This window comes from Salmo salar, chromosome ssa29 (assembly GCF_905237065.1).
Source record: "Salmo salar chromosome ssa29, Ssal_v3.1, whole genome shotgun sequence".
Taxonomy (NCBI): domain Eukaryota; kingdom Metazoa; phylum Chordata; class Actinopteri; order Salmoniformes; family Salmonidae; genus Salmo; species Salmo salar.
The window spans coordinates 17,258,503-17,285,769 of NC_059470.1; the positions used below are offsets into that span (position 1 = coordinate 17,258,503).

Sequence of the window (27,267 nt, forward strand, 5' to 3'; positions counted from 1 at the left end):
TTGCGCTGTTCTTGCCATAATATGAACTTTAACCAAATAGGGTTTTCTTCTGTATACCTCCCTTGTCACAACTGATTGGCTCAAGAAAAGCAATTCCACATTAACTTTCATCAAGGCACATGTTAATTGAAATGCATTCCAGGTGACTACCTCATGAACCTGGTTGAGAGAATGCCAATGGTGTGCAAAGCTGTCATCAAGGCAAAGGGTAGCTACTTTGAAAAATCTAAAATAATATATTTTGTGTAACTTTTTTTTTGCTTACAACATGATTCCGTGTGTTTCATATTTTTGATGTCTTACTATTCCACAATGTAGAAAATTGTCAAAATAAAGAAATCCTGGAATGAATAGGTGTCCAAACTTTAGGTGTGTGTGTAATATACACACATGGCCTTGGCCTCTGATTTGCTGAGGGAACCTATAATCTTCCCAGAAATAACTTTTTCTGATACCGACAGATTCCTCTTAAAACATCTTCCTACATTTGAAAATGCTAAACCTTCCATGTTTGATGGATGTATCAAAATATGTCCAACCACAGCCAAACTGATATCTCGTCTGACTTTTCACACCCTAAACAGATGCCGTTAATACAAAATGGGAGGAAGAACTAGCCACTGTCATTTCTGTTGCAGACTGGGAGGATTGCCACACCTGCTCAATTAACTTGAGATCTTGTCTAATACATTTCAAGATCTTACAAATTACACTATTCCAAAACTAAGCTGCTTAGGATATTTCCCGATACCTCCCCTATGTGATATGTCATTCTGTGGAGGGTACATTATTCCACTGGTTTGTCCTATACTCTAACCTGCATGGTTATTGGTCTGGAATTTTTAGGATCCTCTCTGAATTTCTGGAGACTTCAATTGACCCAGACCTGCCTCTGATCATCCTGGGAGTCTCAAACCCTAAACACGTTAACCAAGCCCCAACAACTGTGTCTCATTTTGGAAAAAGGAAGTTCCCTCTACCAAATTATGGCTCAGCGATTTGCTAAACACTTTACACAAATAATTTAGTATATTCTGAGCAATAAATTACTCACATTTGGTTGTGTCTACTTGGGAGGACTGTGAGCGGGAACTTCTGCCCTCTTTTTATTTGAACTTTCTACAAAGTACCTATACACCTTGCGCTCAATAACATTTGTTGGTAAAGGGTTGAGTCCCACATGGCACCCTATTCCCTAGAGGGTGGGGTGTATTTTGAAAATATCAAAGGGGAAAATATGTTTTACACTATCAAATGCTTAAGATTCACCCTAATCTGTCATAGGGTATTATTTTTTTTTTAAATGGACCCATATCTGTTTAACCACAGAATGTAGAAACATGCAGTTTTCATACATATAGACTGGTATGGTGATGGATGAATGAGGTGGAAAAGTGGAAGCATTTCCTCAAGGCTAGAGTATTACTGTTTAAATGCGTCTTGGAGGCGAAGGGAGACGGTTTTATAAAAAATGAAAGTGTAATGTTGCTCATGTCATTACATGTCATTACATGTTACGAGCGTTTGCAAAATTGCATCTGTGCCCTTTCCTTTATCTTGAATCGCATGAGGTCAGCAATCAGGGTTCTGGCCATCCAACAGTTGCATGAATGTTTTTTGTTGTGCGCTGAACTAAATGTATAGTTCCAGAATAATTCCAGCACGATAGCTAGGAAGATAATTGTGAAAAGTCAAACATCCGTTGCTAAACAATGCAGATACTGGTTATCCTGAATGACGTGTTCAAGAGAAATGTTTTGCACTGAACACATTCTGAATACACTGCAAATATACGTCCTGTCATTGGGGCAGAGGCATCCCTCATGAGGAACAGCTGACATTTAACCCCTGGGCCCACCATGGGGGTTGTGCTGCATAACCCGCCTCCTCTGCTGCGTCCTGTGTGAGGTAGGGTTGTGCCAGTGTCCGCTGCAGCAGCTCCACCTATTGATCAGAGTACATAGTAAGTAAAGATAATCTTAAATGTGGCAGGTACGGTTTTAGTCCAGTGAAAAATAGTGGCAGAATCAAGTAGTACTGTTTTGACTGTTTGCATCCTTCTGAAAATAGCTTTCATGAGGTTAATTACGTACAATACAACCTGTATTTCAATGTAGTTCGAAGGATTTACCTCTGAGAAATCATTCCCCTCAGCCTTCCGTATTGCAGACTCTGCCATCCAGTTCCGCAGCACGTATCTGGGATTGATCCCTGTGGAAAGTTTGATCATCTCAGATGTAAAAGGTTTATTTCGTTCTAGCAAGCAACAAAAATAAATCAATAACAAACAGGATTATTTGCAAAGGTCCCCTTTCTTCCTTGCCCTTATTCAGTAGGAGAGGACTGGAGCATGCTATCAGGTCAATCTGTCGGCGTTCCCATAGCGACTGCTTACTTTTCATCCTGTGTTGACGCTCCTCATCAGAATCACCTCCCTGCCTGAGCCATTAAAAACAAAGAATCAATCACCTGACATTATGCCATCGATCAGTGAGACTAATGTTAATCGAGCCAGTTAAATGATAGGGCAAACATTTTATTTCTGCCTAAAGAGACATACCCACACGCAATTACTTTTCATGAATGGCCATAAACAATAACTGGTAATAGTGTATAGTTTTGGAAGGGTCTGGAACTCTCCTTTCTGGTAAAAAGTTATACATTGCTGAGGTGTACCCACTTTAGAGGACACAAGCTCAATGACATAGTGTCAATATAATGAAAATATGAAAAATCATAAAAATTCTTACAATTCAACAAAAGTTGAAGGCTAGAAATGAGGCTAGAAATGACAAATGCTTTCAAAATATAGTAACAAATAAACTACTTACTAGAAGATTCCACATTTCTTAACTAAAATAAATATGATCGTACTTAGCGACGGTACAATATCGGCACTATTTTAAAACATGGGACCCAACGACGTTCACAGAGTGTTTTGTAAACCAAAATGTCAGCTGGAACCGGTGCAGAACTGCTCAAAGTCCCTCAAATATGGGACACAGTCGAGTAATGAGTCATCAGAATATTTCAGAGAAACTAACTGAGGTCATAAAAAGCATATTAACCAAATGTATGATAACAGTGCATTCCTATTGTACATACCTTTTTAGTCTATGCAGGTACATGCTGACCCACTCCGGGTACATCTTATGCGAAGCCAGGTTCTGCAGGGCCCACATCACCTAACAGGGACGAAAGAGGAGAGGACTTTAGTTCTTTAAGGGGCAATCTGCAATTTGAAAAACAACGCATCTTCAAGAATCAATGGCTATATATAACTCGTTTAAAAAGGCCCAAAATGGATGTATCAATTGCAAATTGCCCCTATAATGTAGTTAGTCAGCAGTATATTCTCTTGCGATTGTTTGTAGTGGGTTAATGAGCAATATGTACGACCTGTAAGTTGGACATGTTATGAAGCTGCTGCATTGAGGCTTCACTCAGCTGTCTGAAGGTCATGGTGAAGTCTGCACCTGTGTCCTCCATCAGCTGAGGAGGAAAAAGCCAATCAGAGACACAGGAGAAAGAGAAAGACAGCCAATAAAATGCACTGGACAGGGACAATATACTAACATCAGGTCAAAGGTCACTCACAGGGTCAGAGATGGACACACACGCACGGAATCTTAGAGCAATGAACCACTTGCCTTAAGCAGAAATCCAATGAGATATTCATCCTCCTCCTCCTCCTCGCCGAGTAAATCTAACTTTGCCTTGAACAGCTTGTGAAACCTGGAATGATAAAGTTGAACATAATATTTGGAGGAAAAAGGGAACTTACAGACATATTCAAATGCACACACAACCCAGAGAAATTGAGAGAGAGAGGGAGATAAATTACCTCATCTGGTATATACGTGGGTACCCTTTCAGCACTAGCCCAGCACTTTAAAAAAAAAACAAAAAAAACAATGTACTGTCACAGTGTACATTCCCCAACATCCTCTGACAAACAAATGTCATGGGAAAGTAATGAAGTACTTTTCTGACGTGCAAACCGATATCACATTTCAGAATTGGTTCAAAATAAGTTTTGGGTTAGACTTGTCAGAACAGTTCGTATAACCCTTCCCATGCTTACCCTTGCCTCTGTTCTATGGTCAGCACTGGAGTTAGGGCTTCTAGAAGTTTCTCCAGGTTGAACAGACCAACATTGGCCTGAGCCCCGATACTGTACCTCCCCTCCTCATCAGAAGTGTTGGGGACAAAATCTGAAAATATCCGTTTCCTACTTCAACACTAGTGATTCAAATTACAAAAAGCACTTCTCATTGCAGGTGTGTGGTAAAAATACGATCGCTTCAAAGAAAAGAGAAACCTGCACACTGCTCCTATCACTCATTTGATTAAAGCTTACATGATATGTGATACCTAAACATTAAAGGGATACTTCGGGATTCATATCCACTTCCCCAGAGTGAGATGAACTCATGGATACCATGTTTATGTCTCTGCATTCAGTATGAATGAAGTTAGAGGTAGTTTCGCGAGCCAATGCTAACTAGTGTTAGCGCAATGACATCTACTAACACGCTAGCAGTTACCGTAGACGTCCAGTCGTTGCGCTAACGCTAGTTAGCAGTGCCCAAATCCTGAAGTATCCCTTTAAAGTTTCCGTATCACGCGTACCACGTAAGCTTTAATCAAAATAAGTGATACGAAGGTTTCTTTTCACTTCTTCGCCACGGTAAAAACAAGTCGGCTACCAACAGGCATTCTGTTCAACATATGAAAAAGAAATAGAAATCTGTAGGTACAAAATGACAGAAACAGTGGGCCAATATGAATAACATTAGATATCAATATGTCCTGAAAAGGCAGTATATGCATGAATGAGATACAGTACATACTTGGGTTGTAAGCTTCCATAAAGCCAAACGGTCCGTAGTCAATGGTGATAGACAGGAGGCTGAAGTTATCAGTGTTGCATACTCCTGTTAGGGTAATGAAATACTATATAAACACAAAGTTAACCACCATATAGTATGAACAGAATGGAATTATGTGCATACTGCATGTTAGAATAGTGCCATTTCACAAATTCGTATTTCTCATAAATCACTAAGAAGAGTGTATTATGACTTATAAACTGCTCCTAAAATCGTAATTGCCAATATCAAATTTGATTGGATTCAAGTGCATTATTTTTCTGAAGTGCAGTAATTTGTCATACGAAGTACTACTCACCATGTGCAAAGCCAATAGACATCCACTGGGCAACGAGGTGAGCGGTCTCAGTCACAACCCTGGAGTAAAATATCTGAGGACACACACAACAAAAATCAGTATAAAATACTTAATGTTTGAGCATTATATACTGAGATCATTGATCCGGTAAGTAGTACTTTAGTAGTGTATTTAAGCCTAAATGTCAATTATTAACAACGCCCAAAGGCAAATTAGACCATTGTAGACCAAGATGATGAAGAGAGGTTTAGAAATAATTAGAGGCACTTTATTATTTGAGTATTCAGGTCATTCATTTCCAATGCCCAGCGTGATAGAGTCACATCAGTCCTAGAGTGAGCTACAATGCCTTTGGAAAAGTATTCAGAACCCTTGACTTTTTCCACATTTTGATACGTTACAGCCTTATTCTAAAATGTATTAAAGAAAACATTTTCCTCATCAATCTACACACAATACCCCATAAGGACAAAGCGAAAACAGAAATACCTTATTTACATAAGTATTCAGACCCTTTGCTATGAGACTCGAAATTGAGCTCAGGTGTATCCTGTTTCCATTGATGATCCTTGAGATGTTTCTACAACTTCATTGGAGTCCACCTGTGGTAAATTCAATTGATTGGACATGATTTGGAAAGGTACACACCTGTCAATATAAGGTCAGACAGTTGACAGTGCATGTCAGAGCAAAAACCAAGCCATGAGGTCGAAGGAATTGTCTGTGGAGCTCTGAGACAGAATTGGGTCAAGCAGTGGTGGAAAAAGTACCCAACTGTCATACTTGAGTAAAGGTAAAGATACCTTAATAGAAAATGACTCAAGTAAAAGTGATAGTCACCCAGTAAAATACTACTTGAGTAAAAGTCTAAAAGTATTTGGTTTTAAATATACTTAAGTATCAAAAGTAAATGTAATTGCTAAAACATACTTAAGTATCATTTCAAATTCCAGATCAGGGGCAGTAGGGATGACAGGGATGTTCGCTTGGTAAGTTTGTGAATTGGACCATTTTCATTTCCTGCTAAGCATTCAAAATGTCACGAGTACTTTTGGGTGTCAGGGAAAATGGATGGAGTAAAAAGTACATTATTTTCTTTAAGAATGTAGTAAAGTAAAAGTTGTCAAAAAGATAAATAGCAAAGTAAAGTACAGATACCCCCCCCAAAATACTTAAGTAGTACTTTAAAGTATTTGTACTTAAGTACTTTACACCACTGGTGTGAAGGCAGAGATCTAGGGAAGGGTACCAAAACACTTCTGCAGGATTGAAAATCCCCAAGAACATAGTGGCCTCCATCATTCTGAAATGGAAGAAGTTTGGAACCATCAAGACTTCCTAGAGCTGGCTGCCCAGCCAAACGGAGCAATCAGGGTGGTAGAGCCACTCCTTGGAGTTTGCCAAAAGGTACCTACAGACTCTCAGACCATGAGAAACAAGATTCTCTGGTCTGATGAAACCAAGATTGAAAACTTCGGCCTGAATGCCAAGCGTCACATCTGGAGGAAACCTGGCTCCATCCCTACGGTGAAGCATGGTGGGGTCAACATCCTGCTGTGGGGGTGTTTTTCAGCGGCAGTGACTGGGAGACTAGACAGGTTCGAGGGAAAGATGAACGGAGCAAAGTGTGAGAGATCCTTAATGAAAATCTGCTCCAGAGTGCTCAGGACCTCAGACTGGGACGAAGGTTCACCTGCCAACAGGACAACGACCCTAAGCACACAACCAAGACAATGCAGGAGTGGCTTCGGGACAAGTCTCTGAATGTCCTTGAGTGGCCCAGCCAGAGCCCGGACTTGAACCCGATTGAACATCTCTGGAGAGACCTGAAAATAGCTGTGCAGAGACGCTCCCCATCCAACCTGACAGAGCTTGAGAGGATCTGCAGAGATGAATGGGAGAAACTCCCCAAATACAGGTGTGCCAAGCTTGTAGCGTCATACCCAAGAAGACTCGATGCTGTAATCACTGCCAAAGGTGCTTCAACAGAGTACTAAGTAAAGGGTCTGAATACTTATGTAAATGTTATATCTGTTTTTTATTTGTATTTTTTCTCAAAAAACCTTTTTTGACCTTATTTGTTAGTGTGTAGATTGATGAGGGGAAAAACGATTTAATCCATTTTAGAATAAGACTGTAACGTAACAAATTGTGGAAAAAGTCAATGGGTCTGAATACTTTCCGAAGGCACTGTATGCTGTTGTCTTTACAGGTATTTTCAACAGAGCATTAGTGTTACTAATAATGAGGTTTTGTTTGTCCCTCATGATTATAAAATAGGCCTATGGAAAATGTAGAAAAAACAAAAACATTGAAAATAGACTTATCATCACTCACCAAATATTTGCCTGGATCATTTGAATCAATGGAAGGAAAATGCTCCTGTATCACAAAGTCCAACAGTTTCCTGAAAAGGAAAACATTTCCTGTCCAGAGTTAGAAAGATTCCCTGTTCACGCCAGCTGTCAATTTCATGATGATCCATTTATAATATGTGTATTCTGATACAGTATGTCGATTCTTTGTTTCTGTATTATTTTGAATGTTATTATGTATACATACCTGTCTGTGATCTGAGCCCTTCATGAGGAAAGAAATAAGTCAAATAAATAGTTGGTCACAAAAAAGAAGATCTGTGTATGCTAACCTTAAAAGATCAAGTTCTTCAGCTTTAGCCAGAACCTCCAACGATCCGATCCGGAACCATGACGTGGCCAGCCGCAGAACAACCGCTCCTGGGGAGAGGACATCCAAAGATTACGGCAGGAAGGGAAAATATACATTTACATTTTAGTCAAGCAGACGCTCTTATCCAGTGCGACTGACAGTTGGTGCATTCATCTTAAGATATCTAGGTTAATCAACCACATGTCTCAGTCAGAGTAAGCACATTTTTCCGCAATAAAGATGCTATCAGAAAAGTCCTTGCTAGTAAGAAAAGACAAGTGGGAGTGTTAGTGCAAGAAAACATGGCTTGGCACACGCTTTTGCCATATAAAGTATCATAACTAAAATGTAAAAATCCCTGGGTCCAGCCAAGATAACAAGAAACCAGTCAACAGTGCCAAATAACATACTGTATATATTATTATTTTTTAAATACAAATATTTAATAGTTTTAGGTCACACATTACTTACAAGCTTCAGATGATTAAAAAAAGATTAACTTCCAAATAAAATATTTAACCTAAAAAAATCTATGAGGACAGTACAATTACGCCAATGCGTGCTGTATGCACGAGTCTGCACACTGAGTAGCAAAAGGGGAGGTTGCCCTAAGATAGAGAATAAGGACACAGCTGATCTTGTCACGTCCTTACCTCTCTCCTTCTTCACTTTCCCATTGTAGAACTGGTCCCTCCACACTGCCTCTTCACTTACAATAAGGCTTGGAGATGAAAGCAACACATTTTACAACAAAGAATAAACTGAAAAACGTCTGCATAGCAACCAACACTACATCCCCACTCTTCCAAGTTTACATTGATCCCACACTCAAAGCTTAAACCAAAACATGCTTGACCCCTAGCTGTCATCAAAAGGATGATACCCAATTGAGAAACTGTCAACATGTCCAGTCTCACTTTAATAATGGAACACTAGTCACTTTAATAATGTTTACATATTTTGCATTACTCATCTCATATGTATATACTGTATTCTATACTATCTACTGTATCTTAGTCTATGCCGCTCCGACATTGCTCGTCCAAATATTTATACATTCTTAATTCCATTCCTTTACTTCAGATTAGTGTGTATTGTTGTGAAATTGTTAGATATTACTTGTTAGATATTACCTCACTGTTGGAGCTAGAAACACAAGCATTTCGCTACACCCGGAATAACATCTGCTAAACACGTGTATGTGACCAATAACATTTGATTTGATCTCAACCATGTTGAAACAGCTGATGGCTGGAACAGAAGAAGTGATCTGAATGATAACATTAAAGGTCCTTGGGTAGACCTAGGTTCAGTTTATGCCCGACTACATTGCTGACGCATGCCAGACCTTATAACACTTGGATAGGTATTTAACATATCAGCTAACCACATCATATGATATAGCACCTGCTGCCCGATTGCACAGTCAATGACGTGGCAGTTAACCACTGGTTGATGCAATGCAACGTCTGCGCATATAGTCGGACAGGAACTTGGCCAGAGGAGGCTGCTGGGAGGAGCTATAGGAGGACAGGTTCATTGGAACCAATGGAATGGAACCAATGGAATGGTACCAAAAACATGGAAACAACATGTTTCACTCCATTCCATTGGTTCCATTCCTGCCATTACAATGAGCCCATCCTCCTATAGCTCCTCCCACCAGCTTCCTCTGAACTCAACCCTACTGTTGTATCTACCTGTCTGTTCTGTGTTTTGATGTTAGCAATCTAAGCTATCTGCACTCGCCTCTCACTGTTTATCCAATGGATTAGCCCTAGACTCTGATTCAAGTTAGTATGAACACTTTTTTGCAGAGAAGATCAGACTACATTCTTGAGAATAGGCAGCGATCTAAAACAATGAAATCTGCATTTAATTGTGAACAATGAAGGGCTCATTTTGGAGTCTTGTGTTTTTATCTTCTGAGATATTTGGATGGAGTGAGATTTCTTTTGAGAGAGAAAGGGAGCTAAAACCATAGAGAAAGCTACTCATCATGGATATAATCCGTTTTAGCATTGACATTGCCATTGATATTGGACATTGCCATCATCCACCATTTTAAAGTTGTCAAGTAGACAACTGAGTGGGGATTCCTATGGGTTGTGGCCTCAATGGCGTTGCACATGCTGTCACAGATGGTATAATGGCACAGATATAAAGATGAGTCCTTTATCTATCTCTATGACTAAAACTCTGTTTGAGTTGTATATCAGAGTGCTGTATTGTATCAAACAATTGTATGGTATGGTAGGGTTTGACAGATAGCAGTCAAAGCAGCTCATTGGCCGGCTTACCTGGCAGCTCTGCTGGTAGGAACACCCAGAAAGTGCATGGCCTCGCTGCACAGGAACTCTCTGACTGAGGAGCGGACCACAGCTCGGCCATCTCCTGACCTGTAGTACAACAGACAACCTTTCTCAGAAGGTTTTCTTGGGTCCAATCCCAAATCAACCCCTAGACCCTACGTCCTATGCACTTGTGGAGATCTGAGAGGATTTGTTGGGCCTAAGCAATACGGTAAAACTTCCTCCTAGCCTATCAGAGAGCAAGATGGAACTATTACCAAATTGCTTAAACTTGTAAAATCCTCTCATATCTCCACAAGTGCATAGGACGTAGGGTCTAGGGGTCGATTTGGGATTGGGCCTCATTGTTAGGTCAGGCTAGAAATTTTACACCTGTTGGTCATGGTCTATAAAAATATACAAGTGTAGATTTGACCTTGAATATGGAGTTTTTCCTGAGCCTTTGAGCTGGAGTTCCCATCTTTCACCCTTTCTGTGGAAGAACACACACAAGATAACTCATTTGTACACCGCTGGCAAAGCAGGTTGAAATGCTGTCATTACAACCTCAACCTTCTGTGTAGTCATGTATCCATTCCCAGTTCTACTGACCTGCTAGTATATTCACCAAGGAGATGTGCTCGGCCATCTCCTAACTGACCTGCCCAGTAGCCAAACTAAAAGAGTAAAGAAAACATCACTAATATTTAGTCATAAACAAGTAGGTTCTTCAAAGTTCAATATGGTATTAGGAGGGACTAAGCAATTGATACAGAAAAAAAGTGATAAAAAATGAACAATGGTATAGAGATGGTACAGTACCTGGTGACCCCCATATCTGTGTGTCAGAGGGCTGGATCCAGGAAAAAGTCTACCACCACTGAAGTACTGTAGGAAATCCTCTGACTTGGACACTGCAACATCTAGATCCAACATTCCCTCAATGACCTCCTGGAAAAACAAAGCTACATTAGAATATGTAGTAGCTCCTTCTATTAAGCTATTATGACAGTGTTATAACACTTATTCTAGGTTAATTCACATCCATTGTAAACCACATTTCTTGACAATATCTAGTCCCTGGAAGTAATTTGCAAAATGACCTTTGAAACAGCCACAAGTCTCAGAGGGCCTTTGAGTGGGGTTGGGTCAGACTCTGAAAAAATGCAGTTCTTCACAGAGCGAACAAATATGCCATCCACTTGGTCAAGGGGGAAGGCTTCTGCAAGAAATGTCAAACAAACTTATTTACAAATCTGTTTGATCATGCAAATAACTGTCAAAACTTTACTGGACATTTGGTTGACAAAGAATGCAATTCTAGGGGATTTACCTAATAGCTTTTTACACGACAGTTTGAAGTGGTCCAAATCGTGCAAGTGTTTCTCCACACTCTTGTTGAAGTTGAAAGCATGAATATAGTGTTGTCGGTCTGACATAGTGGCATCATGACCGTGACAGCTTTCAATAGTATCACAATAGTCCATACATGCAGACATGATGATTACATTTGCCACACCTAAGAGAACATAGCTTGAGGCACTGTAAATAACCATTATTGCAACTCAAAATTACCTAGCTAGCAAAACTGACAGCTGATTGATGAGATCCACACTGCATGATCCATATGTCATAAGAGACTATCAAGTTTCTCAACTATCTCGTGCATTCCTCTTTTTGCGGCACCTAACCATCACTATCACATAAGACATTAACTTTACAGTGAGACAGTGGCATACTCTCTACTAAAGCAGGTTACAAGACAACAAAATAGGGATTGTTCGTTGCTGTAGAACACTTCCTGATTTCTAAAACGTCACGACGTCAACCAACGTAATTTCAGTTCTTCTGCTTCCGGTGTCACATTGTGTAATATTTTCCAGCTATGTGTGGAGGAACATGGCGACACCGTGGAGGCACTGTTGGAGGTGGACTATAGGCTCTACGAGTACAGGTGTACTAGAAACCATATGCGGTTTTAATGGAAGGTCTGCTACGTTTGCTGCTTCCTCTTTCCGAGGAACGGGGGCCGTCGCTGGCTCGGGGAAGGAGGTAGGTAACGTGCGCCCGTGTCAGTGCCAAGATTTCACCGGGCGGGAGTGCTGTCAACCCAATCAAGGTCAACCAGTATATAACATAGAATCTGCAAGCTGATCTTCTTAATGGGTTTAAGCTTGCCTGGTGTAGCTATATTGGGATTTAGTCCAGTTTATTCCAGTTGTTGTAGCGAACTAAACACATCTATATTTTATGAAGGACATTGGTTTTGTAGATATAGTTACAGTAAAGATTGTTGCTATATGACAAGATGGTTTGGATTTCTAGCTAGCCATATCTTGCTGGTTTGTTATGCATTCTCAGTTTAGCTAAAGGTCAAGACAATTCATGTCATTGCAGGGCTACACTGTACCAAGCCTTGGGCTTGATTTTTCTCACTGGCTTAACCCTTTTAGTTCAGAAGGGGCACTAGGTTGTAGGGTTGGGCCGATGTATGATTAAATCTAATAATATAATGATATTTGACACTAATATAGTAATGTGCAAGACTATACTTTATTCCCCTCAAACTCAGCCAGCTCCACTTTGTTTTTCATAGTTCCCCATCTAACCAGGGACTGATTTAGACCTGGGACACCAGGTGGGTGGAATTAATTATCAGGTAGAACACAGAACCAATAGGCTCTGGACCTCGTAGGGTAAGAGTTGAATACCCCTGCTCAATTCGAACTTAACAAATAAACAATGTGCAGTTTTATAAGTTAGGCTGTATGAAATATGTTGAAAATGAAGTGAATGACCTAAGCCTTATTTTTTTGGGCCATACTAAGATTACTTAATGAGAACACGACTGCAATTTGTTTGCTTATTTACGACAAAGTCTGGATTTATCTAGTCATTAACGGAGCACAACGATTATATCGGATATTGCAAAATTTGGAGTAGCTTATCATAGAAGAGGTCTCCCCAAATATAACACAATCCTACCATGTTGTTACTAGACAGAACTGTCAGTGGGTAGCCTACATTGCTTGGTCAAGAGTATGTGGTTCATAGCCTAGAATAACCTGAACTGGGCTACCTCACAGTGACGTCATGTCCTTCAGTAACTTGAGTAAAAGTTGTCAAAAGTTGTTGTGCTCAGGTTATTCATTTGTGGTATTGATTTTTTTCAGGGACTGTCCTCCAGGCCTGTAAACACAACCTCAATAGGCAACTATATTCTGACAAGGTGAGTCTGAGATTGAAATATGATATGCAGTAATTTATATAGATAGAGAAATATGATATACAGTACCACTCAAAAGTTTGGACACCTACTTATTCAAGGGTTTTTATTTATTCATACTATTTTCTACATTGTAGAGTAATAGTGAAGACATCAACCTATAAAATGGAACATATGGAATCATGTAGTAACCAAAAAAGTGTTAAACAAATAAAATAAATGTATTCTTCAAAGTAGCCACCCTTTGCCTTGATGACACCTTTTCCCGCTCTTTGCATTCTCTCAACCAGCTTCATGAGGAATGTTTTTCAACAGTCTTGAAGGTGTTCCCACATATGCTGAGCACTTGTTGGCTGCTTTTCCTTCACTCTGCAGTCCAACTCATCCCAAACCATCTCAATTGGGTTGAGGTTGGGTGATTGTAGAGACCAGGTCATCTGATGCAGCACTCCATCACTCTCTTTCTTGGTCATATAGCCCATACACAGCCTGGATTTGTGTTTTGAGTCATTGTCCTGTTAAAAAACAAATGATAGTCCCACTAAGCGCAAACCAGATGGGATGGTGTTTGGCCATGCTGGTTCAGTGTGCCTTGAATTTTAAATAAATCACAGACAGTGTCAGAAGCTAAGCACCATCACATCTCCTCCTCCATGCTTCACAGTGGGAACCACACATGCAGAGATCATCCGTTCACCTACTCTGCGTCTCAAAGACACGGCGGTTGAAATCAAAAATCTCAAATTTGGAATCATCAGACTAAAGGACAGATTTCGATCGGTCTAATGTCCATTGCTTGTGTTTCTTGGCCCAAGCAAGGCTCTTCTTCTTATTGGTGTCCTTTAGTAGTGGTTTATTTGCAGTAATTTGACCACGAAGGCCTGATTCACGTAGTCTCTGAACAGTTGATGTGTCTGTTACTTGTTAGGTTCTAAATGAACTGAGTAAAAACTCAAGGACGATTAGTAAAGCTCAAACCAAGTTTATTCACCCAAAGGCTCAGACAGCTGAACAGACAAAGACATGTTCCCACCAGCACGTATGTGTGTGTGTGTGTGTGTGTGTGTATATATTTATTTATTTATTTATTACACACACCAATTTGGGTGAAGTCTCCTCCTTCACTCTAAACATTACATATTTATTGCTAGGCAGGAATTTAGTGATTTGGGTAATAAACTGTTCCTCCTCCCTCAACGTGACCTGACCGCGACCCCCATTCCTCACTTATCCACAGCTCTCCATCCTTATCAGTGACCAAAACCATGTGATTGCCTTTCCTTTACTCAATACATTCCAAGCTTAATTCACTCCACCACATACATTCCTCCTACAGATAACCAGTAACTTCTGGTGTAGAAACCAGACTGTGGCACTCCTCATTTCCATAGGATACCTGATGATTAACAATGTTTCAAGTTTAGAAGTCAGAACCTGTCACTTGAACTCTGAAGCATTTATTTGGGCTGTAATCTGAGGTGCAGTTATTCTTATGAATTCATCCTCTGCAGCAGAGGTAGCTCTGGGTCTTCCTTTCCTGTGGCGGTCCTCATGAGAGCCAGTTTCATCATAGCGCTTGATGGTTTTTGCGACTGCACTTGAAGAAACGTTCAAAGTTCTTGACGTTTCACGGATTGACTGATCTTCATGTCTTAATGTAATGATGGACTGTCGTTTCTCTTTGCTTATTTTAGCTGTTCTTGCCGTAATATGGACTTGGTCTTTTACCATGATTCTATATGTGTTATTTTATAGTTTCGATGTCTTCACTATTATTCTACAATAAAGAAACCCTTGAATGAGTAGATGCGTTCAAACTTTTGACTGGCACTGTATATCGATGCGATAATTGTTATATGTACATGTGCATATTTATTTTACAGTAGGCACAAATCAAGGTTGCTTTACCCCACACCAAAGCCTTGCTGCTGCAAAAGGATACACAGTGATGCCAAGTTGAAGGACCCATTCTCACTAGCCCAAAAAGACTTGAATCATTTGTATGATGATATTAAAAAGGTAAGTCGCCTGACTTGGAGTCATCATGTAGCATGGTCACAGTGGCGTGGGCTTCTTACTCTGTCTCATTTAGCTTCTATGCCCAGTTCAGACTACTGTGACTGATTTTTAAAGTTACGTAACCCCAATAAAGGTGTAATTTCTGTTCTTCACAGGAGCTTTTTGTGTCCAAATCCGAGCTGAAGTCCTTATGTGACTACTACTTTGACGGGAAGGGCAAGGCCTTCCGACCAATGATAGTGGTGCTGATGGCCCGGGCCTGCAATATTCACAGCAACAGAGACGGGTAAGATATTATCCTGGGTGTTGTGCAGTGAACTAGGTAGGTAGTATGGATACTAGGTACATACATGCCTGGTAGTAAGTAGCCTAATGGTGTACAAGAGGCAGACTTGGGTGAGAAACTATGCTAATGAAATGTATCTATCTAGCACACACACCAGGAACAACTTGGCACAAGTGGCTGGGGAGAATACACATTTTAGAAAGGTAAGATAGGCTGTACCCTTTGATTGCTGTTTATGACTTCATTGCCGGAGATGGATGTAGGCTATTACAGTTGAAATGAATCGTGCCCATGCTATTTCATTGCAATAACCATTTTATAATAAAAGTATTTATTCAGGCTGCCCTTATCAGTGATTGTCTATTGAACCAATAGGTGTGACTATGTAGTTCTCTGTCTGTCTGTTTAGAGATCTGCTCCCAGGTCAGCGGTCCATAGCTATGATCTCTGAAATGATCCACACCGCCAGCCTGGTCCACGATGACGTCATCGACGGCTCGGACAAGCGGAGGGGGAAGACCACCATCAACGAAGTGTGGGGGGAGCGAAAGGTGAGCGGAGTCCCCCAACCTGGGGTTGTCTGTTAGCAGTAGCCAGTCATGGTGTCATATTACACACTACACTAAGCTATTCAACTACCACATATGCAGTTCATGTTATTGAGGGAAATGGTCATATGAAACGGCCCAAGTTGTCTTGAAAATATGCAAGACAGACAACTTTTGTAATGCGTCTTATGATAAACTAACACCCTAGTTGTGAGATCGTATGGTTTTATTAATCATGTGTTCTCCATGCTCTCCCAGGCCATTTTAGCTGGAGATTTCATCCTCTCGGCAGCCTCCATGGCTCTGGCCCGTATCGGCAACAACACAGTGGTGTCAGTGCTGTCTCAGGTCATAGAGGATCTGGTGCGAGGTAAGGACCCAAACAAGTATGTTGCGCAATATCGTTGTTGCCTTGCACAAGATATGCAGTCCGTTTCAGTTCAAACAGTTTATATTTATCCGTTTCCTTGGCTGTTTCAGTTACTGTACACTTTACCAGAACTACACAGTCAAGACTGTTGTAATGCCACGCTTCTGATTCTGTAAGGGGAAATCGTATAGGAAAGCGTATAGGAAACGCCATCTCTGTTCACACTAACATATTTGTTGATGTTCCAGGGGAATTCATGCAGCTGGGCTCCAAGGAGAACGAGAGCGAGAGATTCAAGCACTACCTCGAGAAGACCTTCAAGAAGACTGCCAGTCTTATAGCAAACAGTTGTAAAGCAGTATGTACGTTCTATCTCCACAACAATAACAGACTTCCAGGAAGTCCTAGGGCAGAACTGAAAAGGTGTGTGTTGACTGGCTGTCATTTTCCATTCAAGGTATCTATTCTGGTGAACTCGGATCCAGAGGTACAGGAAATAGCCTTTCAGTACGGGAGGAACGTAGGCATTGCCTTTCAGGTACATTTCTGATATTTGCTTTTGCCTCTTGAATGGGTGTTGCGTAATCTTCTTACTTTTCTTTACAAATTTTTTTTCAAATAAATGAATGAAGTTATTAAAGTTGACTTCATGTTAATTCTGTGTGTCCTAGCTGGTGGATGATGTGCTGGACTTCACAGCATGCGCCAGCCAGCTAGGAAAGCCTTCGGCTACAGACCTTAAGCTGGGCCTGGCCACCGGACCAGTCTTATTTGCCTGTCAACAGGTGTGTTCTGTGTGTTTTTATTGTGAGAGTTGAACAGTCAACCTTTAGCTCCCCATATGGGAAATGAATAACTCTTCTAGTTACTGTCCAACATTGCTATTTCTAGATTGAAACACAGTGACTGACCGGTATGTATGTGCCTAACTGTGTAGTCTGTGACGGTGTATTTTACCGTTTACACTTTAGTTTCCTGAGCTGCATGCTATGATTATGAGGCGGTTCAGCACCACTGGAGACGTGGATCGGGCCTGGCAGTATGTCCTGGAGGTAAGGCTGTTGATGAAGATGGACGGACACATTTCTACCTTTGTGTTTTTATACACGCAAATTCTCACAATCTGAAAATTCTATTGGTCCTATGGTTATGTTGTCTGCCTCTGCATTGCTTACTATTTGGGGTTTTATGCTGGGTGTCTGTAAAGCACTTTGTGACAACTGCTGATGTAATAAGGGGCTTCATAAAATCCACCCGCCTGGTTTCTCCTTCCCTCAGAGTGATGGTGTGGATCAGACCAACTACCTGGCCCGGAGCTACTGCCGGGAGGCCATCCGGCAGATCAGCCTGCTCAGGCCCTCCCCGGAACAGGACGCCCTCATCAGGCTCACTGAGATGGTCCTCACCCGCGACAAGTGAGCTCCCACCCCCAGGCTTCACTTGTGGAAGCCCCCCCCCCCCCATGGAGGGTTAGATGCCATGATGATGATGATGATGAGGAGGGAACGTGGTTAATGTTTCATCAGTGATATTCCCAGTGGGTCCTGATGGAGCACTGTTTATGCAGCTTTTTGTACATAACTAAGTTAAAGGTGGAACTAAACGGTGCATACACAGGTTCTTCAGGACTGACTTTTGAGTGAGATGCACTGCTTCACATTACCCATGGCTTCTTTCTCCCCACTGGAAAACCCTAAGGTCCTCACAGAAAACAGTGATATGTTATTGACACCAGTGGTTTTTAATGCTAGTCCTGTCGGACCCCTGCTTCTACAGTTTCTGAACCAACCCCCCCCCCCACCTATTCTTCAATTGAACTTCAACAAAGCGTTCAAATAGCACTTCAATGAGGCATGAACACAGACCTATATGCACAGGAACCCTCCAGGATCATTGTTGGAACATGATTTTCAGTGTATACAGTACTGTAAATGCAGCCACCGCCATACCGGCAAGACTGTATTTGGTCATCAAAGGCGGTTGTTATTACACGTGAGGCTTGGGGCGGGATGGACCCTGCAGAATCGTTGTAATTCCATGATGAGTATCATTATTGTGTGTGTGTGTGTGTGTGTGTGGATCTGTATTAAGACGTTGCTCGTAGATCCGCCCGCAGTTCGCACCGTAACGGCCACATGTCAAACGTCTGTCAGGGTGACTCTTGTCAATTGGAGAATGTTATATTGTAGGTATTTCCTGTCGCAAGTGATTAAAGGTCCCAAACAGTCATTCTGATTCCCATGTAACGTAGCCTTTTGAGTGACTAAAAGATCACCCACAATATTTTCAAGTTTGAGAAATAATATATTTTTTTCTCTCATGTCAAACTACCAGGAAGTCCGCAACGATTGAGCTAGTGGGCGGGGAGCTCACTTTGACAGGCGTTCCCAAGAACCGCCTATGTCAAGCAACATGGATGCAGTGCTAGTGAGATTATCTCAAGCAAATTTGCTGAAACACAAAGGAACTCAAACAACATTGAAATTGCATGCAACATCCTGTCATTTATCAAATCATGGTTTCACAAATGATTTCTTTATCCTGTTTGGTTATTGTAACTGTCAATGTAGACAATGTTGGCTATATAATTTAGTGAGCTAGCCCAAATGGAATTGTCAGCACTGTTTATCACGCTAGCTAGCTGGTTCACCTTGGACAATTTCAGTTGGCCTTTTTTATTTATTTGTGTTTACAAAACATTAGGAACTACCTTCCTAATATTGAGTTGCAACCCCTTGCCCGCAGAACAGCCTCAATTTGTCGGGGCACGGACTCTGCAAGGTGTCGAAAGAGTTACACAGGGATGTTGACTCTAATGCTTCCTACAGTTCTGTCAAGTTGACTGGATGTCCTTTGGGTGGTGGACCATTCTTGATACACACGGGTAACTGTTTGAGTGTGAAAAACCCAGCAACGTTGCAGTTCTTGACACACACAAACCGCTGTGCCTGGCACCTACTACCATACCCCGTTCAAAGGCACATTTTTGTCTTGCCCATTCACCCTCTGAATGGCGCGCACACACAATCCATGTCTCAAGGCTTAAAAATCTTCCTTTAACCTGTCTCCTCCCATTCATCTACACTGATTTGAAGTGGATTTAACAGGTGACATCAATAAGGGATCATAGTTTTCACCTGGTCAGTTTGTCAAGGAAAGAGGTGATCATAATGGTGTCAAGAAGTTATGAATTTTTTTGTTTGGCATGTGTCTTAATGTAATGACATGACCACTGAGTTGTGGGCAACCCATCCCGGCTAAAGACATAAGTAGCTTAAATTAGGTAAGAAAATAAAATGTTACCATTGGTGTATTAATATTAGGCTTTTTGTGATGTCACAAATCCCTTAAGAGGAAGGATTATTAAGTGTTTGACATGGGGGGGAAAGGACCAGTAACTTTATGATCAATGCAGAAGCAACATTCATTTTTCCTACAAATGTCATGAAAAACAGTGATTTAGACTGTTCGGGACCTTTAATAAACCCAGGCCTTAACATCCACAATGACTGTGTACTCACATTAAAAGTTTTTTTTTTTAAAGTCAAGCTTTACCTTTGTTTTCATTCCCAATTACCACGCCACTAGGTTGTACATAGGACAATGGTTTATTATAAAAGACTGTACATTCATTTTTCAATGAATATATATACAAACTAAAGGCAGAGATGAGCTTTGACATTTCTACCCATTGAGCTGGAACACTTGTATATAACATAGCAAACAAAGTATCAAGGCATTAGCTGCTACAACCTGAAATGGTAAACAGTGACAAGTGCAGTTACTTTCATGTTTTGAGTCCGGACAGGAAAGACTTATCATATAGGAAGAAACTGGTGAAGTCTGCAATTTTGCAGCTTAACTTTAAATACCTACCTGAATTGTCATGAAGCAATCGATAGTCTGTCATTCCTAAGGGATAATTACAACTATAAATGAATATGGACAAAGTGGGTGGGGTCAATTTGGAACAATAAAAGAAAAACAATTTGGCATCAAGATATCCAGACCTGAGTTACGAAACCAAACCGTTACAGGTTAAAAATGACAGATCTAAAACTATTTTTACTTTGTGAAGACTGAGGAGGTATCCGAGTTGTCATATTGGTCTCCATTATTACGGAATAGTAAAACATCAAAACAACAGTTTGAAAACTGTATGAATTACAATCTCTTAATCCATTAATAATAGCTTACATTATACTTATGCCTACAGATAGTTCATTTTGATCAGATTCGTAAAACATTACTGTGACGTATTCCTTAAGATGGATATGGAACTAAAATAGGAGTTGCTTTAGATACATTACCAGATGGAACATTTTCATGTCAATGGAATATCAAATGTTTAAATACAAATTAGAGCATTTAGAAAATAAGACCATCACATCAACAAGTCCGAAAATGGCTTTTATATCTACGTAATTCAATCAATAAAAAAAAATTAAAAATGTCAATATTACAACAAAATGGAAGCATAATGGCATTAAAACGTAGAGGTTATACATTTTTTAATTTAGCATGCTTTACATCCAGACTTAATTTCAGGAATGACTGAAATAAAAAGTTAAAGGTTTTGTTACGCATAAAAAGCCATTTAAGTTTGAATTCAACATCCAAAATGGATCAGCTTTGTGATTGTGAGAACCTTGATTATAGAAAACGGAACAGAATCTTCTGTTGGACATTTGCATGTGTGGCATGTAACCTGCTTGAGATACCATGATTAGCATTTACACTAGACACCCAACAGGCTGCAGCTCACTCACATTATATACAATTAACAGTAGTAACACTTCCACTGAAGGTGTGCACACAAGATCACCAGAATGCCTACATATGCTCCATATAGCGTAATACTCTTGATACACAAAGAAATCAAGATAAGCTCATGAATAATGTATAGATGAATAGTCGGGGTCGGGTGTTATGTTGCGCATATGTAGACAGGAAGAACAAAGAAGAATAAAACTTTAATGTCCTTCAGCTAGTTTTACCGTGGTCTTTGAAAACATCTTTACACCACAGCCCTTGTGAGCACGTCATCAGCCTTATCCTATTCATTCTTTGTATACTTTATAAAAATGTCCCACAACACCTAAATAAAGTAAATCGTTTTATTTATTTGCAATTAGTATAAGGGAACAAGCGTTCCGTCATATCCAAAATCACTTCTCTAAGATTTGTATGGTCAGACTCCTGTTTTTATTGATCTCTGTAGTAACCTAGATATGACTGAATCAATACACTGGAGTAGGGGTGCCTTCACTCGGCATAGTGCATGATGGACTCGACGTAGTTGCCGGGGAACAGGCCCGTGACCCCGCTGCTTAGGCCCTCGAACCAGCCGTCATCGTTCTTCTTGATGATGTAGATGATGGCTCCCTCCACGAAGCTCAGCTCATCGTCTTTATCTGCTGCGTAGTCGTAGATGGCCACCACTGAGGAGGAAAGAGAGGAGGGAAAAACATCAGTGAGGGAACATCTCAATTGCATTCCCTTTTGATCCCTCACCTCCTGAAAACCCATTGGATGAGGTGGTCAGAGGTCCCTCCCCCCCTGATTTTCTCATCCGGTGGGTCTTCAGAACAAGGCGAGGAAAGAGGCCGCAAGGAATCAAGGAAATGCAATTGAGATTCTCCCTATTAGAGAAAGGGTTTGCCTGAAGATGTTAACCTATTAAGCATTAAAGTGCTTAAGTAGTTGAATAGTGCGTGTAGTTGAAATAAATGTGAAGGGTATGGTAGGGAGGGAGAAGAGCAGCGTTCAGTAAAGAAGAGTGGTGTCAGTATTGATCCCTGAGGCACACCTTTCTCTATGTAGCTCTTGGGCGCCCACTGGGGGTCTCCGTCAGCATAAGGGTCGTTGTAGTGCACCACAGCTGCTTCCTCTTCCTCCTCGTAGTCAACTGGCGGGGGTGGAGGAGGGGGAGGAGCCTCATCAAACATGGGCAGGTCATCCGGCGGAGGAGGCGGAGGTGGAGTAGGTGTGTCCGCAACTGCCAAACGGCAGTAGAAGGGAGGGGGGGAGAAATGAGATTAGGAACGCTGCCTGAAACTGGGACGAAGAAAACAGTACAGCACATTACATGTGGGCTGCACATGCAACCAAGCCCAACTGTACAGAGAAAACCATGCAAAAACATGCAATCGTGGCAGAGCAACATGCAGGGGTGTGTATATGCTAGGCACCGATGGTTAGTCGGTCAAGGACCAAATGCACGACAGCGAGTTGTTGGCATGCCGATTTTGACTTTTGTTCCTCCAGGTCACTTGTTCAAGTCACTTGTTAAGAAATGTAATTTATTTGCAAGTGTTCTTTGCCACTAAGGCAATGCTGCACTTTAATGTGAACTTGTTTGGACACTTTCCATCATCTTCCCACAACATTTGAGTTCTCTTTTTGGTTAAAATGAATGACCACAAACGAGTAATGTCAATAACAATACAATAGACTGCAGCCTGAATAGTAAGTTATGAGCTCTCTAAATGAGATGCTTAATTAGTATGCGTGGATCGTGGCGGTTTACCTGCATAAATCTAACATGATACCATTCATATGTTGTACCAAAGGGAATAGGAGCTCAAATATTCTCAGGGTTGTGTATAGCAAAGGGGATGATATGGGTACTATTCAAGTGGGTTTTGCTTTACTCCATCTACTGGAAATTAAAGCCGTCATACTTAAGAAACACCAATAAAATGTTGCTATTTCAATTCTGCCGGTAACATAAATCTGTCTAACAATAGCAGGCTAAGCTTCTTTAGCGTTACATAAAAGCATGCACACTATTTCTCTGTTGATCACACACACACACAACACATGCGCATACGTTAAGTCCTTCCGCTCATACAGTGCATTTTTTGAGTGAAATTATACTTTATACTTAACATTTGCCTTATCGCACACATGGGATTGTGTGGAAATACCATTTCAGCGTACATTCTCCTAAATAATCCTGGAATGGAGCACTGAAGAAAGCAATGGGTGCCAATGGTAATAAGCATGCGTCTGTCAGAACTACTTATTAACACAGACAGTAGATGAGGATGATGATATTGACAGATGATGGAGTTCTACATCTACGGAGGTGTTCTACATCTACGGAGGTGATCTACATCTAGTTCTACGGAGGTGTTCTACATCTAGTTCTACATCTACGGAGGTGATCTACATCTAGTTCTACATCTACGGAGGTGTTCTACATCTACGGAGGTGTTCTACATCTACGGAGGTGTTCTACATCTACGGAGGTGATCTACATCTAGTTCTACGGAGGTGTTCTACATCTACGGAGGTGATCTACATCTAGTTCTACGGAGGTGTTCTACATCTACGGAGGTGTTCTACAGCTAGATCTAGAGGGAAAAGGAGAGCGTGTGGTGGGCCTCAGGACTTACTGTTCTCCTGCACCCTGGCCACAAAGCCTGTCAGAGGTATCTGTGGAGTCAGCTGGGGCATGGGAGGAGGAGGGGGAGCGATAGACACTGGAAGCCGCCACAGGCGCACACACACCGACAGACACACAGACAGACATACACATAAACAAAACGAAATAGAGAAAGCAAGGATATAAAGTAGACAGAGGACAGATATCAGTCACCCAGAACAATATAGGAAAATATTAAGAGAAACAGACAGAATACCCCCAATCCAAGTCAATGCAATACTCTGCAAGAATTACGAGACAAAGCATATGTGCCAAAGCATAAAACAGTCTATGCTTGTGGTTTTTAGTTCAGAGACAGAGTCTAGATTCCCCCAGGTATTTAGTGGTACAGATTGAGGGATTAAAAAGGGATTAGGTTTGATTGTCGTTGCTATTTCCTGCTCCTAATCACAATCTGAACCAGATGATTGTAGTGTCGGGACACGACCAGAGCGAGGTGCTGTGTGCAACCCTACTAACCCTGGCTCTCAATGAACCAAGTTACTTTCACAACTGGTGGCGTGAAGAGTGCCACCAATCTTAAAAATAACCTGTAAACCTTAGAGGTCAGCGTCAGGTTTATAAGGAATTGGGTGCCACTTTGAACGCAGTTCAGGTGGACGTGTGTGTGTGCGTCTGTCTGTGTGTGTCTGTCTGTCTGCTTGTCTGTGCGCGTCTGTGCCTGCCTGTGTCTGTATAGCATGTTGCCAATGTCCACACTGCCTACATTTATCTTGTGACAGTTTGATGTTTCGGTCTGAAATCAAATAAGGATGTTATGACATATTTTTGAAATGATTGGTGCAATATTTAAATCGTCCATCCCAAATAGGTTACTGATAGTGGTTTAAGCTTGCTCTATAGGCGTTTGAGATCAACCCCAGGCCCAAGTCACGATCTTTACTGAACCAAGCATGTGACCACGCCGCCATACACTCCCCCCTTTTAAACACCAGACGGTCTTTTACAGGGCAAGTGAATGAGAGAGGCGAGACCAATCTCAATTCAAAACAGCACAGGTGGCTGCTGTCGGCTTGAGTTTCTCACATTTTATCCTAAGTTCTTTTGGCTTTTCCAGGACTTAATGACGTTACTGAGTTCGCCTCCACATCACCGAGACAGTGTGTGTGGGTTGTCCCAATGGAGTTTGTGTTGAAGGGTACAGCACATGACTAAATATAAACACTGTGCTTAAGTTAAATGGACACCTTGAGCTGGAGTCACCTTGTGGAGGCTGGCTAGTGCATTTTAGGAAATGGGGGGAAGAAAAAAGAAATCGCTTAAAAAAAAGGTTGTGAAAACACTAAGAAATTGTGATTTAAGAGAACGTCATCTCGTACTTAAACGGAGACCAAAAAGCAGTGACTCTGCAATCCTTGCGTATATCGATCGCCTGGATTGTATCAGCTGGAAAATCCGAGGACAAGAAAGCCTTCTACATAAATGCACAAGACGTTTATCCAGAGAGAAATACCTTAACCTGCACTTTGAGACAGGAGGCAAGTCAATACTACTGCTTTGAAGAAACTACCCTTCAGTAACGGTCACCATCATTTAACAACAAACCCAACGACGCTGGCCTGCAAAGCCCATCGTAGTTTAGAACGTGGACAACACAGACGTCTGTTGGTTTCCAGTGGTATTTCCCACCAGTGTACATTTAGTATTTGTGTACCAGAGGGACATGCTAGGTGACATACTGATGTAGTCACAGTGGTGTCATTAGCTTCGGTGGCACCCAGTGAGAGTCGCAGAACTCAGCGGGGGACAGTGGCCCCTTTTCTAAGAGAGTGATATAGTATAGCTCGCCTTTGCTAGGAGTTTATGAGGGAAGCTCCCTTTAGGGGGAACCTATCCATCTCCCGTCTAATAGAGGGCTGTTGGTGGCTGGGGGGGGCCATGAGTGTCTTACTTGAGTTGTGGGGGTAGGCGGGGGTGCCCCCGTTAATGTATGGCTGCTGTATCTGCTGCTGTTGTAGCTGTAGGGCCTGCTGCTGCAGGGAGAACTGGGAGCTGACGGACGGCGCCCGGCGGTAGGTGCCCGTGGCCGAAACCATGGAGACCGAGGAGGTGGTGGAGTTGTGCCGTGAGATCTGCCGTGAGATGGTGCCGAACTGGGACATGGGGATGGGGCCTAGACCAGGCCCGGGAGCCACCGCTAAAGTAGAAAACACCCACAGAAAGAGAGAAAGGGATAGAGGAGGGGAGGGAGAGTCAGAGAGAGAGGAAATGACAAAGGGGAGGACAGAAAGAGGGAGAGAAAAGAGAGAGAGAGAGAGAGAGAGAGAGCCCAGCAAATGAATCAGTGACACCCAACAACAGAGTAGACCCAAAATCGGCAGAGCAGTCATTGGATCCCCGAAGCAACTGAACCACCAATCACAGAGACCCAGAAAAGGGAAGGGGGAGGGACAGGCGACACCACAGCCAATCCTGATGGAGAAGGAGTCATGTTTATTTACGCCCGGATGCGTTCCTTTAGTGCAGAAACGTTTACTTCCATCATTGGCTACAATCACAAAATATTCACCCAAAAAGCATGCTTGGTATAATAGATTGTGCCCCAGTGTACATTTGTTTTGTAAAAAAGAGGTAGGGGAGAATAGAAAACACACATCATTTGAGGCTAGGAGACAGTTGAAAGGGGATAGCAGCTTAGGCTTCTCCTGTGGCGTTCTGGCCACTGTACATGGGTTTAGGGCTCAATGAAATTGAACCTGCATTGCAGTAATTACACAGTGACACACGTTCTTTGCTGTATTGAAATTGCAGGACTTTTCGGACGATGTAAAAACGTGCACTAGGAGGAATTTTTCAGAAATAGACACATTTTAAGCACACACACACACACACACGTTTGCGGCGCAGTACAGTACAGATATAATTTACACTGACTTCAGCCAATCCATTAGGTTTTCTAGAAGCCTACCATTTGTCACGCGTCAGTATTTTCACAGCAATAAATATTACTGCAGCAGTTAAAGCATATTTCACGATTGTGTCGTCAAAATATTTGAATGAGGGAGTGTGTGTGTGTGTGTTTATGAGTGAGTGTGCAGTAAATATGAAAGTGGGTGTGTGTAGAATGTGTTTTCCTCCAGTTGGGTATTTCCTGTTTACTGGGTCAGATAACGGTAGCTCTCTGGAGAAGCTCTCCTCACAGACACTGGTGACTGAGTGTGTGTGTGTGTGTGTGTGTAGAATGATAACAGTAGCTCTCTGGAGAAGCTCTCCTCTCAGA

General features: G+C 41.6%; 3 protein-coding genes across 26 annotated transcripts in view; 1 reads left to right on the forward strand and 2 right to left on the reverse strand.

Moving 5' to 3' along the window:
- Positions 1–1,070: 1,070 nt before the first annotated feature.
- Positions 1,071–11,973, reverse strand: LOC106590304 (protein adenylyltransferase SelO). 3 transcript variants are annotated; one of them, XM_014181176.2, is made up of 20 exons: positions 11,482–11,973; positions 11,252–11,370; positions 10,971–11,099; positions 10,761–10,825; positions 10,585–10,641; positions 10,158–10,256; positions 8,511–8,578; positions 7,838–7,925; positions 7,753–7,770; positions 7,528–7,597; positions 5,191–5,263; positions 4,854–4,937; positions 4,085–4,214; positions 3,845–3,889; positions 3,651–3,735; positions 3,400–3,492; positions 3,106–3,185; positions 2,396–2,439; positions 2,132–2,211; positions 1,071–1,944 (listed from the first exon to the last, which is right to left on the reverse strand). In XM_014181176.2, exons 1-20 carry the CDS (start codon positions 11,702–11,704, stop codon positions 1,822–1,824), a joined length of 1,773 nt encoding a protein of 590 aa, XP_014036651.2. In that variant the 5' UTR covers positions 11,705–11,973; the 3' UTR covers positions 1,071–1,821. The 3 variants fall into 3 exon arrangements, with proteins under 3 accessions (XP_014036651.2, XP_014036653.2, XP_014036652.2); XM_014181178.2 differs by having other exon boundaries at positions 11,724–11,952; XM_014181177.2 differs by lacking the exon at positions 7,753–7,770.
- Positions 11,974–11,979: 6 nt separating this feature from the next.
- Positions 11,980–20,145, forward strand: LOC106590306 (all trans-polyprenyl-diphosphate synthase PDSS1). 2 transcript variants are annotated; one of them, XM_014181181.2, is made up of 12 exons: positions 11,980–12,200; positions 13,322–13,377; positions 15,258–15,393; positions 15,549–15,679; positions 16,089–16,230; positions 16,486–16,597; positions 16,846–16,955; positions 17,055–17,135; positions 17,269–17,382; positions 17,569–17,649; positions 17,876–18,012; positions 18,932–20,145. In XM_014181181.2, exons 1-12 carry the CDS (start codon positions 12,048–12,050, stop codon positions 19,023–19,025), a joined length of 1,347 nt encoding a protein of 448 aa, XP_014036656.2. In that variant the 5' UTR covers positions 11,980–12,047; the 3' UTR covers positions 19,026–20,145. The 2 variants fall into 2 exon arrangements, with proteins under 2 accessions (XP_014036656.2, XP_045566844.1); XM_045710888.1 differs by having other exon boundaries at positions 11,981–12,200; positions 17,876–20,145.
- An 849-nt stretch (positions 20,146–20,994) lies between these two features.
- LOC106590302 (abl interactor 1) overlaps positions 20,995–27,267 on the reverse strand; it is a 64,885-nt gene continuing 58,612 nt past the window's right edge. For 13 of the 21 annotated variants that reach the window (XM_014181165.2, XM_014181160.2, XM_045710880.1 and 10 more), the window contains 4 exons: positions 25,939–26,184; positions 23,998–24,084; positions 22,407–22,595; positions 20,995–22,038 (listed from right to left, as the gene is read on the reverse strand). In XM_014181165.2, the coding sequence (XP_014036640.1) occupies positions 21,863–22,038; positions 22,407–22,595; positions 23,998–24,084; positions 25,939–26,184 (698 nt within the window). In that variant the 3' untranslated portion in view covers positions 20,995–21,862. The remainder of the gene's footprint in view (positions 22,039–22,406; positions 22,596–23,997; positions 24,085–25,938; positions 26,185–27,267) is intronic. The other 8 variants (XM_014181169.2, XM_014181168.2, XM_014181167.2 and 5 more) reach the window with 3 other exon arrangements.

What these genes read in the sequence shown, in the direction of transcription:
- LOC106590304 (XM_014181176.2), bottom strand. Translation starts at nt 11,704, where the DNA reads ATGGTTATTTACAGTGCCTCAAGCTATGTTCTCTTAGGTGTGGCAAAT. An exon ending in CTTGGTGAATATACTAGCAG is followed by an intron (nt 10,642 to 10,760) that starts GTCAGTAGAACT and finishes GTTCTTCCACAG; the next exon opens with AAAGGGTGAAAGATGGGAAC. An exon ending in GTCTATTGGCTTTGCACATG is followed by an intron (nt 4,938 to 5,190) that starts GTGAGTAGTACT and finishes TTACCCTAACAG; the next exon opens with GAGTATGCAACACTGATAAC.
- LOC106590306 (XM_014181181.2), top strand. Translation starts at nt 12,048, where the DNA reads ATGGCGACACCGTGGAGGCACTGTTGGAGGTGGACTATAGGCTCTACG. An exon ending in CATAGAGGATCTGGTGCGAG is followed by an intron (nt 16,598 to 16,845) that starts GTAAGGACCCAA and finishes TTGATGTTCCAG; the next exon opens with GGGAATTCATGCAGCTGGGC. An exon ending in TAGCAAACAGTTGTAAAGCA is followed by an intron (nt 16,956 to 17,054) that starts GTATGTACGTTC and finishes TTTCCATTCAAG; the next exon opens with GTATCTATTCTGGTGAACTC.